At 33.7% G+C, this 17,552-nt stretch overlaps 1 protein-coding gene across 10 annotated transcripts in view; it reads left to right on the top strand.

The window, feature by feature from the left end:
• The window catches only part of ATP2C1 (ATPase secretory pathway Ca2+ transporting 1), a 115,472-nt gene that overhangs the window by 30,102 nt on the left and 67,818 nt on the right, over nucleotides 1–17,552 (top strand). For 9 of the 10 annotated variants that reach the window (XM_036219702.1, XM_016140269.2, XM_016140268.2 and 6 more), the window contains 4 exons: nucleotides 9,669–9,779; nucleotides 11,177–11,293; nucleotides 13,791–13,880; nucleotides 15,798–15,833. In XM_036219702.1, coding sequence (XP_036075595.1) covers nucleotides 9,669–9,779; nucleotides 11,177–11,293; nucleotides 13,791–13,880; nucleotides 15,798–15,833 — 354 coding nt within the window. Of the gene's footprint in view, nucleotides 1–9,486; nucleotides 9,506–9,668; nucleotides 9,780–11,176; nucleotides 11,294–13,790; nucleotides 13,881–15,797; nucleotides 15,834–17,552 lie in introns of those variants that run through there. The other variant, XM_036219703.1, reaches the window with a different exon arrangement.

Below are 17,552 nucleotides of genomic sequence, written 5' to 3'. Positions count from 1 at the left end.
GAATTGCTAACCTGTGTTCCCCTGTGAGAAACATATTTTTAAACTATAGTGCAATATTTGTCTGTAGCTTTACAAAACACAGTCAAAATTTATTTTTCAGAATTACTTAGGTTAGTTCTTTTTTTCCCTATGTAGTTCAATATGGTTGTGTTATTCATTTGTACTATAATTAGTTTCATTAACTGTATTCTGTTTTTTAGATTCTTCCCACATCCTAATTGATTTTAATTTCTTAAAATCTTTTTGAAGTAAATGGTTACTCTATCCCTCCTCCATGTATCTGTAATGAAAATCTGTTCTTAAAAGGGCTGGATTTGCTTCAAGTTAGGTACAGCTATTATTACTTTGGCTGATAGCAGTTTGTTTTAAAGAAGCTGTGCTCTGGTGATCATTCCCTTGGGCTTGCTTGCCTGGTTCCTTAGTTACAGCACTCATTTCTACATTTTCTGCACTTGGGAATATATTCCATCTTTGGTCCCATAACGATATGGGCTTGAAATCAACTAAATCTTCTTTATTCTGGATGCATACATAATTTTAGACCCAAAGTTACCTACAGACTGAATACTAATTCTCTTATTGCTGGGGTAAATTATGAATAATATTTTGCAGATCTTATTCTTTACACTGTTTTTTTGAAATATAATTTACATACTATAAAATTTGCCATTTTAAAGTGCACAGTTCAGTGGTTTTTAGTATATTCACAAAGTTATGTGCATCGATCTAATTCCAGAACATAGCCATCACCCCAAAGACACACCTTATTCATTAGCTCTTTGAAAATAATGAGCAGGTTTTTATTTTTTTAAAAAAATTATTAAAAATGACAAGGTAATTTTAAAAAATTATACTACTCTTTAGGAATAAGATTTTATTTCTGTCAAGTTGATTATTTTGTTTAGACATTGGTTCAGTTCCTTGCTGTACTAATTTATTTGGTTGGTTTCTTTTTACCTTGGGCAAATTACTTCTTCATCCTTTAATTTCCTCATCTGTAAAATTGGAGAATAATAACGCCCCTTTCAAAGAGTTTTCTGAGACTGAATGAGGAAAGAGAAATAAAGCTTTCAGCATCAATATTGTTATTTAGCAGGTGAAAAATAGAAATCTCCTCTTCCTCTTACTATCATTAGTCCTTTTCCTATTATTCCGTTTTCAACTATGTACTGTAATAACCTTTATAAACTACTAGTATGCTAAATCAGGAGTTTGTAAACTTTTTTTAATGCAAAGCTTCAAAATTACAAAAATACTGTATTTCTTGCAGATCCTTTAAAGACAAATAATTCATTTTTTAAAATGAAAGTGCCCTGTGAAAGTTTCATAGCTAGACATTTTTGTCCTTTAAAGTTTAAGGCTAAAACCATGGAGTTTACAATTAAAAATTCATTCAAATTACTGATTCATGCTAAATTACTTTTGGCCACTTTGGGTTCAATAATATTATTTTGAGGTATCTGTGATTTACCTTAATTAAAGGATTAAAGGTTGAAGCAAGGAATTAAAAATATACATGTGAGTTACTGATGAAATGGTAGTAAATTGTTATGCAAATAGATGTTGAGGAATGAGGAACTTGCTTGGTTTGTTAAGCCTAATCCTTGGGTAATGCAGTATTTCAGAAGAATGTGTTTACAGTGCCTTTTCCTTTCCAGGACAGCATTTCTTTGGTAGGGCTGAACAGTGATCCTAAACTGATGAGACCGAGACCCACCCATTTTGAGACACTTGCCAGCTTTTGCTCTGCTCAGTGCTAGCAGTCCATCCTTGGAGAGCTTTATCAGGGACAGATTGACTTTTCCTGCTTGCATGGCTGCTACATTTGCTAGTAAAATATAGTGTCTGGCAATTGGAAACCTTAATCTCAGCATTTTCAAAGGTGAAATACATGGACTTGCCTCATCCTTGTAGATTATAGACCAATTCATGAATGATTAAATAAATTTTTTTTCTCATTAGTTCTGTCATCTTTTTGTACTTTAAGTAAAATAGCATTTAAAAGGCATAAGTATGTCTCAGGATAACAGTATTCTGTTGCTATGTAATTGTCTGTTAAGACAGAAAATCCCACTTCTTTATAATAGTACTTTCAATGCTGGATATTATTAAGAACTTTGCGGATGGAACTTAGATGACAAAAAAAATATCATACCCTTGTGACAATGTAGAGTAGGGGTGAGGCAAATGTATAAATGTTATACCATTAGTGTTACGTTAGGGGAAGGGAACCAGTATTTGAGTACCCAACCATGAGCCACCCAACCATTTTTATAAATGATGTTTCTTTTAGTTTTTGTTGAAGTTGAAATAGGTGTTATTCCCAGTTTTCCAACGAAGAAAAAGAGAGAAGTTAAGTAATTTGTTCTGGGTTACACAGACAGAAAGACATAGAATTGGAATCTAGAACTTGGGTAGAGCACTGGTTCTCAAAGTGTGGTCCTGGAGCAGCAGCATCAATATTCCCTGAGAACTTTGTAGAAATGCACTTTTTAGAACCTACCCCAGACCTGCTGATATAGAAACTTTGAGGTCAGAGTCCAGTAACCTGTTTTAACAAACCCTCTAGGTCAGTGGTCCCGAACCTTTTTTGGCACCAGGGACCAGGGCTCCTATGAGAATCTAATGCTTGATGATCCGAGGTGGAGCTGGGGGTGGTGATGCCAGTGCTGGGGAGCGGCTGCAAATACAGATGAACTTTGCTCACTGGCCCACTGCTTACCTCTTGCTGTGTGGCCCAGTTTCTAACAAGCCACAGACTGATACTGGTCCATGGCCCAGGGGTTGGGCATCCCTGCTCTAGGCGATTCTGATGCTTACTATTAAGTTTGAGAATGAATGTATTGGAACATTTCAGTTCTTTTTCCTTATTCCCCTTCTTAAAGCTGTAAAACTCTGAATACTAGCCCCCTGCCCCCACCCCCTTAAGCCAAAACATAAAATACATAAAATCAAAGTTGTTGTATTTGAAGTTGGAGTTAGGCCTGGGACTTTGTCCTGTCTTCCCACCTCTGAAGAGGGTATTTGGCATGATACCTGCTGCACTACACTATTTTCCCACCCAGTTGAACATGGTGTGTGGATGTAAGTGGACTTATACAGCTTTAGAGAAAAATACTGGTTCCCTTGTTTTCAAAAGATCAGTTAAAGAAACTTGGAGTCATTTGATCATCTTTGGGACCAAAATTTGCTCATTCTTCTAATGATAGTGTCATGGTCTTTTTTTCAAATATGGCTTGCAGATAGGTGCCAAGTGTAAATTACACCTTTTATCTGGAGTGTGTCTTATGCATGTAAACTTCTCTATGTCAGTAATTACAGCCATAGCTAGATATAATTACATAGTGTTATTCACTTATGGCTTTAAGCAACAAGCAATCATTTCTTAAATTTAGCGAATTTGCCTGACTTCTGTAAATCTTTATGAACCCGCATGCAGTTCTCTATTTGGAAATGCTCTCTTCAGTACTGTCTTGTTGGAACTACTATGTCACTGTTATTGTTTTCTTCTGCCTTCTTCACATTTATATAATAACATTGTATGATTTGACTCTTAGAGTTTCAGGATAACCTTTCACATGCTGTGGCTGTTAACTGTGGAGAGGTGGCTGGTTTATTCACATTTAATATCTAGGATACTTGAGTTTTTGAGACATCAGATGTCTTTCTGATTACTTGCTAGTGAAACTTGGAAAACTTTAATTGATAAGAGTTTGCTCGAAAACTTTTAATAACTCTTATTTAATACTCCTGAACTATGCAGAGATGTATTTTCATTTTTTTCCCATAGTTTGACCTCTGGTGGATAATATGGGCTACTTTTGTAGACTTGCTTTTTAAATTCTGACTTCTTTCCATGGCTGGATGAAGCAATGGAATTTGTAAAACTAATTTTTCCCCAGGAATAGTTTATAAACCTATGGAGATAGCTCATTTTAGAAGGTATTTACCTTTTAAAAGTAAAATACTCTAATATTTGCATTTACTCTAACCATGCCTTTCAGCCCCAATTCTCTAGATCAGTGATTGTCAGCTTTGGCTGCATATTAGACTTTCCCTGGGGAGCTTTTAAAAGTAAATGTTTTGTCCAACCCAGACCTAATGATTCACATTCTCTAGGGATGGTGCCTGGACACTTGGACTAAAACAAAAAAGACCCCTGTCTTAATCTGCTCTGGTTGCTATAACAGAATATTATAGACTTGGTGGCTTAAACAACAGACATTTATTTCTCACAGTTCTGGAAGCCTGGGGAGTCTAAGATCAAGGGACTGCCCGGTTTGGTTCCTGGTGAGAGCCCTCTTCCTGTCTTGCAGTTAGTGGGATAGTGTTTTTTTTTTTTTTTTTGCTATATTCTTACACAATGAAAAGAGAGTACAAGATCTCTCTGTTGTCTCTTAAAGGGCACCAATCCCATCTTGAGGTTTCCACCTTCATGACCTAATATCCTCCAAAGGCCTCATGTCTACATACCATTACATTGGGGTTTAGGACTTCAGCATATGAATTTGGGGAGGGAGAGACACAATTCAGTTCACAGCAAGCCCCATGTAATTGTGATTTGTATCAGAATTGGAAACTGATGTGTAATATAGTGCTTAGCCACAAAAATAACAGTGAATCACCTACGAATCTTGGTAAAATACAAATTTGGGGTTCAGTAGGTTCAGTATTGCAATGAGGCCTGATGCATATAGGATCTATATTTAACTGAATTATTTATACATCCTAAAGATAAGAAAGTTTCTGTAGTTTTTAAGTGTACCCAGTTAAAAACTCTAAGCTTGTCTTACTGTCTGGGTACATCTGGGTTTTTTAGTAGAGGTAGAGTTGCATAACGAAATAGTTATTTCATTCTAGCCAGAGTGGCCTAGTCACATGCAAATTAGATTTCCATTGTCTTGGGTTTTACTGGTGTTCATCTCAATTTGGAACACTTGGCATATTTTAGAACACTTGGCATATCTTAGCTGTTCTTCACGGCTTAGCTCAGGGAAGTTCTGGAAGAATATTGAAGGCTGTAACAGTCTTTCCCTCCTCTGAATTTTCAGACTTAACTTACCTGCTTTAGTGCAGCTCTTATATGTTTGCGTTTTGGTATGACTTGGCTTCCAAACTGAATTATTCCTCTCTCCAGGGTGTAGACTATGTATGGAATGTGTGGTTGTGTGTATGGTCTGTTATATAGTAAACGCTAATTGGTTGTATAAATTCAAAGTATGTAGAGCTAATAAAAAATGTAAAGAAACTAATAGGAAATTAAGATATGGCTAAACCAGAACATTTTTAAGTCCAGGTAGGAGATACACAAGTAGTATGTGAAACCCGGGATCATAGACAGTAGACTTCTAACTGTAGTAACGTGAGAAAGACAGCATACCTTAAGATGGCTTATTTTCAGATGATTAAGATGGTTACCTTCAACTCTCAAAATCAAAACATTACTAAATCATTCAGATTATTTTTCAGCTGAAAACACTTATTTAATTAGAGAAAATGAAATATTTGCATAATAACATATGCTAGCTGCCAAACTTTCCCATAGTGGCTGCACTTTTTGACAATTCCACTAGCAGTGTATGAATTTTCAGGTTTCTTTGCATTCTCTTCAACACTTGTGACAGTCTTCCATCCTAGTAGATGTGAAGTGCTATTCATTGTGGTTTTGATGTGTGTTTTCCTTGTGACTAATGATGTTAAGGATCTTCTCATGTGCTTATTGGTCATATGTATGTCTTCTTTGTAGGAATACATATTGAGAAATTTTACTCATTTTTTAATTGAGTTATTTGTCCTTTTATTATTGAATTTTAAGTTTATAGGACAAGCCCCTTATCAAGAAATGACTTGCAGATGTTTTCTGCTATTCTCTGGGTTGTCTTTTTCAATTTCCTGGTGTCCTTTGTAGCACAAAAGTTTTAAATTTTGATAATGTTCAATCTTTTTTTGTTTGTTTGTTTCTTGTGTTTTTAGTTTCATGTCTAGGAAATTGTCAAAATTTAAGCCCATGTTTTCTTCTAAAAGTTTTATAGTTTAAGCTCTTCGATTTAGGTCTTTGATCCATTTCGAGTTAATTTTTATATATGGTGTGAGGGAGAGATCCAACTGTATTTTTTTATGTCTGGTACCCAGTTGTCCCAGCACCATTTGTTGAAAAGAGTCTTTAAGTATTCTTTACCATGGTGAATAGCATTACTATTTAGCATGTAAGACAAGCTAGAAGTCTAGTATAATTCTTGATATATGTATCTAATTCATCATTATGTTGTCATTTTTACATCTGCTATTCCTGGACCCCACCATCCTTGTCCAAAATACATTTATCTTTCATTTAGACTTATATAATAGTGTCTAAACTGGTATATTTTCACCACTCTTACCATTTCCAACTTGGGCTCTTGCCTTTTACGACCATAGTTCAAGGCCTTTCTGCACCCCCAACCCCCCCACCCCAGATCTAGACAAAAATAATATAACACATAGGGCCTTGTAAGATCACTACCTATTACTTTAGGCTATTTTTGCTTTTTATGTCCTCTTCATTTCTTTAATCTAGGTACTTCTCAAAAAATATTTTCATATGCTCTCTCTACCACAACTACTAACATGTCTACATTTTAACTGTATTACTCTATCTTTCCACCCGTAACTATGGATGGATTTTACATTTACTTAAGATCAGCCCTTCTATAAATTCTCCAGATTCCATTCCCTCTCGTTTAGTCAAGAACATTGCTTTATCAGTTGTCCCATTTCTCTTCTGTATTATGTTCTTCCTCTACAGATCATTTTGATCATTATATAAACATGCTGTTTTTCTTTGCTCTTAAAAAAAAAAAAAACAATTCGACTCAACTCTACATTTCACCTTGGCTATAATCCTATTTCGCTATTCCTGCTTACAGCATAATTGGAAAGAATTATCTGTGCTTTCTGTCTCTAACTTCTCTTTTGCTGTTTTCTTTGAAGCCACTCTTACCTGGTTTTTGGTCCCCGCCACTCCATTGAAATTGCTTTCTTCATTTATCTCCATGTCGCCAAGTCCAGTGGTCAATTCTCAGTCCTCATTCTTAACTTTTCAATAACATTTGGCCCAGCCATATACACCCTCCTTGAAATACTTGCTTCACTCAGCTTCTCTTTTGGTTTTCCTTTACCTCACTAGTTACTTGTTCTTGATCTCTTTTAGCTACTGCTCATCTCTGATCTCTGTGTGTTGGGAGAATGCCCAAGGGACAGCCCACAGACATCTTCCCTTTCTTTTGTGCTGGTGTATGTTTATTCTCAGATTTAATATTATTTATATGCTTATGACTACTCACTCTTATATATCCAGCATGGACCTCTCCTGTGTATGTGCACACTCACCTACCTCCTGGACACTTCTGTCCAGATGTCTAATAGTAGCTAGTTCCTTTGCTTCTTTCAGATCTCTTTGCCCAAATTTCACCTTAATGGAGAGGTTTTCCCTGACCTCCCTATATAAAATGAAGAAACTGCTCCCCTACTTATTCTTAATTGTTTTCTAGAGCATTTATTTCTAACACTTTATAGTCTTTTGCTCCCTATTGGTGTGTGGCTCTCTGAGGCTAAAGCTCTTGCCTCTTTGGTCACTTGTGTGTTCCTAGTACCAAGAACAGTGTCTGGCACATAGTAAACATTGATTATGTGTCAAAGGGTTGAATGAATAAGTGAATAAATGCTGGCCTTTGTATAGAACTTCATTCTCTCCATGTGCCCCCCCCCTTGGGAACTTTGCACATTCACTTCCTTCTGTTCTTCCATTCCTTCCTTTAGGCAGTTTCTTATCTTTCACTTGTGTAAGCATCACTTCCTCATCAGAACTTTACTGATTGTAAGTTCTTATGTTCATGGACTTCTTCATAGTAGTGATCATTTGTAGTTTTCCATTTATTTGCACTATTTTTTGATAATCTGTCTCTCCCCAACCCCCGACTCCAGGGTATTTTTGCTTATTGTTCAATCTTAAGGTTCTAGCACAGTCATGTTCTCATAAATGCACTGTTTGTTGAAAGACTAAATAAATGAACAAATTAAAATACTCTTAGCCATATAACTAATGATCTATTTGAGCTAGTAAATATCTATAACACTTGCTTTAAAAAAGAATAGGATTAAAATTAATAATTTCCATAATTTTAAGTTAACATAGAATATAGCAAGCATAATTATAGTTGACATCACTGCCTTTGGTCAAGAATTTACTGTGCTGTATGTAGCCTGCCTCCATTGTGGGAGAAATTCCTTCTCTTTTGAGCCCATAGGACCCTCCTTGAAGGATTTTATATATAAAATGTGTTACAACATAGACCCTGTTTACTAGCTACCAAAGGATTACTTTAAAAAGATTTTATAAATAAGTCTCTTGTACTGCATTTTGGGTGTTAGAGGTGGCAATTTCCAATATGTTAAAGATAAGAAAAGTATACCTTAGTAGAAAATTTATTGCAAATCTAGTTTTACTAACTTTGATTAGTAGTAATTCAGTTCTCTATTGAGCTTATTGTACTATTGAATGTGTACGTATAAATATTAAATAGTTTTGGGAGAAAATAGCTATTTGGGTACTTACTACTCATGGGTCAAATACTGTATTAATGGATGTAATTCTCATATAACTTTGGGCACTATTTATCTACATTTTATACATGAAGAAACAAGTACAGGAATCTTAGATATAAAAGGTTTTCTTAATCTTTCGTCAGTGCAGGCAACAAAACATGTTTGATCCTACTTAATTTTGTTTTAGGATCTGACAAGATAAAATATTGTCACACTGGTTAGGTCTCATTGCTTTAAGAGTCAAAAGTCATTTCTGGGGGAATTTTCTCCAGTGTTTAATTTAGAGACGCTTCAGCGAAGTCTTTCCTCTGTCCTACTTTGTTTTATAGGTTTGAAATAAGGGAATTTAGTGGCTCTCAAATGGATATACAACTTCCATGAAATTTCCATTTTTTCTTGAACATTTAAAATTTCTTAATTATGTAAAAATGTTACGCTATAAAATAATTTCAAGACTTTATTTTGCATGATTAGGTTGGTTCTGTGGTCTTGTTTTTTCGTGTACTATTGGCTTTAGTAGATGAATATCGTCTCTGTGACTTAACTCTGCTTGTCTGGTCTCTTGTTTTTTGTTTCAACCCCAGTTTGAGAATGGGTTTTTAAGTCTGACTTGCTCTCATGGTGCTTCAGTATAGTAACTAGGTGTTCTTTTTGGATGGTTAAGAAATGAGCTGACCAGCAGAAGTAATTAAAATGAGGAAAGTTTAGCTATTCCTTGTGCCTTGTGTTAAACATGAGTTTAGAGAATTATGACTACATGTAATCATCAGGATCTGCTAGACAGGACATCTGTTTTACTTTTTACTCGTTATATTGCTGTAGAAATAGCATCTTTTAAATTTAATGTGAAAATTGTTTTGTGTTCTAGCTGGCACTGGTAGCCTAATTTTTGCAATGTGCTTTCTGGAAAGATCAGCACATGGTTAGTATAAAATTATCTTATTAGTACTGGAAACTCATTATTAGACTGAAAATACTTGTTTTCTAACTGTAGAAAATAAGTTTTAGATTTTCATTTATTCTAGACTGCATTAGAATTGTTTGCTATATTCAAATATTTTTCCTTTGGTTTTATTTCTTCCTAGGTTGCACGTTTTCAAAAAATTCCTAATGGTGAAAATGAGACAATGATTCCTGTATTGACATCAAAAAAAGCAAGTGAATTACCAGTCAGTGAAGTTGCAAGCATTCTCCAAGTAAGTGCTTGATAGGGAGGAAAGAATTAGATAGTAAAATGAGTTTACTTAGACTGTATGATTAAGTGCTGTCCGAAAGAATTTCTGTGTTGACAGAGATATTCTGTTCTGTGCTGTCCAATACAGTAGCCACTAGTTAAACATGACTATTGAGTACTTGAAATGTGAAATTAAATAGCTGCATGTGGCTAATGGTTACTCGATTGAATTCGTACAACTCTAGATCATTAGCATTACCAGGAACTGTTAGTGCTGTGTGAGGATTAGTTGGATTGGGAAAATAATTTAATTATTAACATAAGTAGAATTAAGAATTTATCTTTTTTAAATGTTTTCTAAAGTAAAAGCTAAGTACAAGTGCAGAACTGCAAATAAACTTTAATCTCTTTCTCGTTTTAAAAAGCACAATCTAATAATGAAACATGAAGGAAAGGAAAACTTTTTCTTTTCCTTAAGAATTCATGTATTTTAGTGGGCATCGAAAACATTGGATACCCTTTGAAGATTTTTTTTTGGTTGTTGCATTTATACTTTGTTTTAAAACCATTTATGGATATATTTAAGTGTCATAAGATTCTGTTGTTGAAGTGTATTATAAAACTTTTGGTCTGAGAAACTAATTATTTTAGGGGTGCAGTTAATTTCATTTTTTAAATGATTGTTATAATAATAAATGATAGACAGTGACTGATGAATGTAGGTGTATTCATAGAACATAAATGTCCCAAGAACCAGTTCATTAACTTCATTGTTTTGAGTAACTTATGAACTAGAAATTTTCTGCTTGAAATAATTATACAGTCCAAGAGCAAAAAAGATGATACCACCCTCAGGATTTGATAAACTTAGAGAACAAGGAAGGTGGTTATGGCCCATTGAATGTTCTTTTGGAGAAACTAATTTTGAAAAACAAAACAACAGTGAAAACAAGGAAAGCTCATTAAAATATACTGATATTTTGCTTTCTGTAAGTGTGTGATTGGTTTGTGTTATTCGTCTTTCCCTTAGAAAATTGTAAGTTTTTTGCTTCTTTATTAAACTCTACCTTGTTACTTAAAATAATTTTCTTATTGAGGTATAATTTACATAAAATGTAATGTACCCATATTAATTATACAGTTTACATTTCAACAAGTGTAATAACCACCACCACAATTAAGATACAGAACATTTTCGTCACTCCAAAAAGCTCCCCTATGTCCCTTTGCAGTTAATCCCTCCTAGTATATTGCCTCTGGCCCCAGACAACCACTGCTATGCTTTCTGTCTCCATAGATTAGTTAGGATTATTATAGAAGTTACTGTAAATGTGATTATACAGTAGGTATTTCTTTGCATTTTCCTTCTTTCGTTCTCTGCTAACATTTTTAATAACTTTTATGTGTAAAATCTAATAGGCTGATCTTCAGAATGGTCTAAACAAATCTGAAGTAAGTCATAGGAGAGCCTTCCATGGCTGGAATGAGTTCGATATCAGTGAAGATGAGCCACTGTGGAAGAAGTATATTTCTCAGGTGAGATATTTTTATTTCCTCCTGTGCTGTGTAATTTATATGTATTTTTGTTAGTGTGGTTGTTTACTTTTGTGAAGTTATTTATGGACAAAGGAACTAAATATTAAAAAGTTGCTTTAACCTAAAATTTTCACTTCATTAGGGTTTACTATTAGGTTGGAATTTCTATAATTTTTAGAATGCAAATCTTTAAGGGCTTATATCACATGGAGGTGATACTGTTAGCAGTAGTTGCCTACGCTGTTGTATAACATACTTTTTTTTTTATTACAGGAATGCTAATATTTTTAAAAGTAATATGGCCTGCTTTGAAAATTAGTAAAGTAAGTTAGGCAATTTGAATCCAGACTGCTTGGGCACATATTCCGCCTTTATTTCTATTAGCTATACGATCTTTATTATCCTCTGAACCTTTATTAAAGTGGGGACAACAATTAGGAAATAATAAGCTATCAAAAGATGATAGCTATTTTAAATTTATTTTATTAGTATTCTAATTCTTTCAGAAAGACTTATTGTAGGATTTTTTTTTTCTCTTCATAACAAGTACATTAATGTGAAAAGTTGTAAGAATCTTATGGCTAATTTTCAACTAGTAGGGTTAGTTTGCCAAACAAATCCTTTTTAGTAACCCGTGGGTTTTTTATTTAGAAAAGATCAATGTTTTACTTTTCTGATAGGCCTTCCCTGTTAATGAGCCCAAATTTACCAGTATTATCTTTGTAAATGAATTGGTCTAAATAGAAAAACTAAATTCTTAGAGATGAAAAAAAACCTTGTGTGAATCCGTCATGTCGTTACGGAGTATTTTTATGTGCATATTTGTATTCTGACATTTACCACATTTCTGTATTACCTAGGCCTTAAGGAAGTTTACTCTGGATTTATAAATTACAGTGATTTGACTTATCCCTAGGCCAGTATGATTTAATGTTTTATTTTCTTGATCCTGTTTCATAGCAAGAATACCTGCGTCATGGGATTGCCGTGAGAATGAATTGAAAGTGTCATTAATGTAGTTAAGCACAAGCAATAACTAATAGTAAATATCAGTTGTTGATCATCAAGCATTAGGTGACTCTACTCCTTTACAGAGAATACAAATTTGTTGTTTTGCAAACATTTGTCAGAAGCCTGAAAGTCATGTCTTTGGTACTGTGGCACAGCTTTTTTGGGGGGAGAAAATAAAAAAAGACCATGGGCTTTGCCCTCAAAATGTGATGATAATAGTAACATTTAAATAGGGTTTTGTGGTTTACACAGTTAATCTCTAACACAATCTTTGGTATAAGATATCGTTTTACTAGGTGAAGATCCCTCTCCCCTCCATGGGGCTTAAAAAGATTAAGGTCACAAGTGGTACGAGCTGGATTTAAACCCATACTCCGACTTAGTCAAGTATGTGGTTTGTCACCCCTGAATCACATTGCAGTTGTAGTTTTATTTTGATAGAGCAGTGATTTTCAGTTCTCTCTGCATTAAAGTTACTTGGGGAATGCTGTAAAAATGCTGAAGCCTATGTCCTGTGCCCAGAACTTCTGATTTAATTGGTCTGGTGTGAAGCTAGGCATTTGTTAGAGGTTCTTCATGGGTTGGAACCACTGCTAGGGAATGGAGCTGTAAAGGGAGAGGGAAGTGATGGCATTTCACATTAGAGCTGTGGTGTCCAGGGACTGGGGTTCTCTGCTAGGATGGATTTTTGTATATAGCCTAGCTACCTTCCAGTTTAGACAGTGATCGGCACCACTTCATCAGAGGAAGAGATTCTGACAACAGAGCTCTGATGTTTAGTAAGAGAATGTCCTACTGGAAAAATTTGGGGTGAGTCTGTTGCTTGGTCATTTCAATGCTGTCTGATTAGGTTGGTTCTGTGGTCTTGTTTTTTAATGTACTATTGGCTCTACCAGATAAATATCAGGAAAACCTTGGGAAAAGGCTTCTTCTGTGGAAAGATGGTAATTCCTGTGGTGTGTGGGTCAACCACAGAATTGTAATCTATATTAATTAGTATAGGAATGTTGAGGAATGTTTGAATCTCATAATTTAAGTGTTCTACCCAGTATTTAACCTAAGTTTTTAGCTTAAAAATCATTTTCCACTTATTCTAGCCTCAGTAGAGATTCAGAACAGCTTTATCTATTTGATTAATATACTAAAATGCATGTGTACTATAAGGAATTGATAATTTCTTAGTTTTAAGAAATTGATATTAATTTTAAGTATTGACATTTAGCTTTAAGTATTGATATTTTAAGGGTAGTTTTAAGTATTGATATTTAATTTTTTGTTTTCTGAAAGGGAGGTGTTATGAAATGGTAACTTTTAAATGTGGTTAAGTGTCAATTTTTTTGTTAATTGAAGATTTATGAAAAATAAACCAAATATAGACTCATAATTTTCTGATCATGCCCCAGTAATTTTTTTAAAGCTTTTGCTGTGATGGAGCACAATTGTCATTCATACAAAACTATTGATTGCTGTTTGTTTTTACTTTCAGTTTAAAAATCCCCTTATTATGCTGCTTCTGGCTTCTGCAGTCATCAGTGTTTTAATGCATCAGTTTGATGATGCCGTCAGTATCACTGTGGTAAGAAGAAATATATATATATTTTTAAATTGTTGGTTAATCATATAAATTAGGATTGGCTTTTATTTTGGAAAATGAATTATTGAGAAATACTTTAATGTTTTTCCACGTTTTTTGGTTAATATCCAAAGTACTTTTGGTTGCAGTAATCTCATGTAATGTTCAAGGGTCTTGATTGGTACACTTGAGAATTATTTAACAATCTGGTAGTTTCACAGATATGAAATATTTTACTGTAATTTTCCAGTTAAATTTTCACTTTTTTTTACTGTCCAGTTGAATATATATTTTGACTTAATTGTGAACAAAAGCTTTTCGTTTTGTGAAATTGAAAATATTACCTAACAATGCACAACTACATTTACTATAAAAGATTTTATTCCTTTCAACTAGGTTATTCTACCTTTCGTTGAAAGCTTTCTCATCATTTTTTTTTGCCCCTAGTATAAACTATTGATTAAAGCAAGTATATTATGTTTGAGAACACAGTAGAAATTAATGTAGAGCAGCAATTCTCAAATTGTTACTCGCGGACTCCTAGGAGTCTCAGACCATTTCAGGGAGCACGTAAGGTCAAAACTTTTCATAATACTGAAACATCATTTGTCTTTTCACTGTCGACATTTGCGTCAGTGGCACAAAAACAATGGCGAGTAAAACTGTTAGAGCCTTGACTAGAGGCACCAAAAATAATGGCACCAACTGTACTACTAGTCATTGTTTTCTTCCATTGTTTCTCTTAGGAATGTTTTTGATAAAGCAGCAAAGAATTTTGACCCTTGAGTACATACCTTTTTAATATTCTGTGTGATGAAATGGGAAATGTACATAAAGGAGTTTTGTATATTGAAGTATAGTGGTTGTCTTTAGGAAAGGTGATTGTTGTGAGCTAATGTTTTACTTGAAAGAATGACTGATAGACAAACTGGTTATTAAGACTTGGATAACTGGCATACTTTTTTTGGAAGTGAGTTAAATGAGCCTTTCACTTCAAGAAAAACAACTGACAAAATTTGTTGCCATGATAAAATTCAAGCTTTCAAGTGATAATTAGGTCCCCAGTATTTAAGTTATTCTAATGTGATCGGAATGATTTCAATGAATGTAATTTTTTTTATTATGCAATGTGTCAACATTTGAAAGATTTGAATAAACCAAGTGAAGCAATATTTTCTAAATGACCAGGACAGTTACACAATTTTTAATGATAAAAGGTTCATTCAAAATGCAACGATGATCAATAGATTTTAATATGACACATTATGAAAAGTTCATAGGTATAGTTTTATATTCTGCATTGCACATTACTTTTAAGTAACAATCATCTAGCCACAATCACCTGAATAAAGCTTTTAAAGTATTTTTCCCAACAATATCTGTATGAGACTGGATTTTCTTTATATACATCAGCCTAATCAGTGTAGATATGAGAATCCAGCTTTCTATTAAGGTCGACATTAAAATTAAAAAAATTGAAAACTGCCAATTCTCTTACAATTATTCTTTGAAGGGGAGATATATTTAATGAAAAAATGTTGTATGTGTTAACATGTAATAGGTTTATTATTTTTTAGATGAATTAATAAGTAGAAATGAAAATAGTAATTGAAAAAGTATTTAATATAGTAACTATCAGTAGATATAACCCACAAAAACAAAAACTGATCCTCTGTTTTTTAGCGCATTAACGGATCCTAAGATCAAAAAGTTTGAGAAGCTATTGTAGGGGAGGCAAGCCATTGTCAGTTTCTTCCCCCACAGGCCTCAAGGCGGAGTTGTGATTTCTTTCCCAGCCGATCTCAATGCTTAATGGCTGGTAGTTGGGACTGCAGATAGTCAGAAAAATAATATATGATTAACAAATATTTGTGAAGTTATAATGTTTTATTTAAAAGGATGTTTCTTTGTTTTGTTTAGGCAATACTGATCGTTGTCACAGTTGCCTTTGTTCAGGTGAGTAGGTAGCCTGTTTTGCCAACATGAGAATGGTACTATAGTTAATTGCTTTAAAAAAATTATGGTAGCTTATCTCATTGGGGGATGATCATGTTGGTCAGAGCAATTTATTATTTGTTTTCAAAATAATTTCAGAAACAATTCTCTGGGAAAGTTTGTGAGACTGACTTGAAAGCTTTGAATTAGGTAGTGACATACAGAAAATCTAGTTTTTTTAATTTGATAGTGTTAAAGATAACTGAAGCATATAGAAACAAAATGCATAGTAACAGAAACATCCAGCAATAGGTTTTACACTTTTCTTACAATTAAAAAATTGGACCAGGGTTTAAATTCCTCATCCTTCCATGGAAGGCATGTTCTGACCTGGATCAGACTTCCTATTCAGCATAGACATTAAAACAATAAATAAAACGTGTAAAAGGAACCCTTTTTTTTCACCTATCCCATCCAACCCCACTTCCATCTGGCAACCATCAAAACGTTCTTTGTACCTAAGAGTTTGTTTTTTGTTTTGTTTGTTCATTTTTTTTTAAATTTATTTATTTTAGATTCTATATGTAAGTGAAATCATATGGTATTTATCTTTCTCTGTCAGATATTACTTAGTGTAATTATCCTCTAGGTCCAACCATGTTGTTGCAAATGGCTGGGTTTCATCCTTTTTATGGTTGAATAATATTTCATTGTATATATGTACCACCTCATCTTCATCCATTCATCTACTCTTGGACACTTAGGTTGTTTCCATATCATGTTTCCATGTTATAAATAATGCTGCAATGGACATAGGGGTGCATATGTCTTTTCAAATTACATGTTTTGGATTTCATCAGATAAATACCCAAAAGTAGGAGGATTGCTGGATGGTTCTTTTTTTAAATTTTTTGAGGAACCTCCGTACTGTTTTCCATAGTGGCTACACCAATTTATAATCTCTCCAACAATGCATGAAGATTACTTTTTCTCCACATTCTCACTAGCTCTTGTCGTTTGTCAATTTATTAATGATAACCATTTGGACAGGTGTGAGGTGATATCTCATTGTGGTTTTAATTTGCATTTCTCTGATGATTAGTGATGTGTTGAGCATCTTTTCATATATCTGTTGGCCATCTGTATGTCTTCTTTGGAGAAATGTCTATGTTTAGATCTTCTGCCCTTTTTTTAATTGGATCATTTGCTTTTTGTTGTTAAGATGTTTGAGTTCCTTATGTATTTTAGATATTAACCCTTTATTAGATGTATTATTAGCAAATATCCTCTTCCATTCAGTAGGTTGTGATTTCATTTTATTGATGGTTGCCAGTTATAAAAACAGTCACGGGGATATAAAGTACGACATAGGAAATATAGTCAATAATATTGCAATAATTATGTATGATGTCAGATGGGTATTAGACTTATTGATTGGGGTGAGTGATCACTTCATTTGTTATATAAATGTCTAATCACTGTTGTACACCTGAAAGTAATATAATTCAAATATAATTGAAAAATTTTTTAATTAATACATGTAATGTGGAAATCATGTCAGAATTTTTATTGACAAGTATAGGCATAAATAAAAACATTGACTTAGTTTTATGTTTGTTTCAATATCATAACTTCTGTAGATTTTATTGACAAGTCTCATTAGCTAAAAGTTCTAAAGCATAGAATAGAAGGATTATTCTAGTTGAGGGGAAATGTAATATGATCTTGAAGTTCATGTTG

This window comes from Rousettus aegyptiacus, unplaced genomic scaffold (assembly GCF_014176215.1).
Source record: "Rousettus aegyptiacus isolate mRouAeg1 unplaced genomic scaffold, mRouAeg1.p scaffold_m13_p_4, whole genome shotgun sequence".
In the NCBI taxonomy this organism is placed as follows: Eukaryota; Metazoa; Chordata; class Mammalia; order Chiroptera; family Pteropodidae; genus Rousettus; species Rousettus aegyptiacus.
Note: the sequence above shows the minus strand (reverse complement) of the source record. Positions and strands in the feature narration are given on the sequence as shown.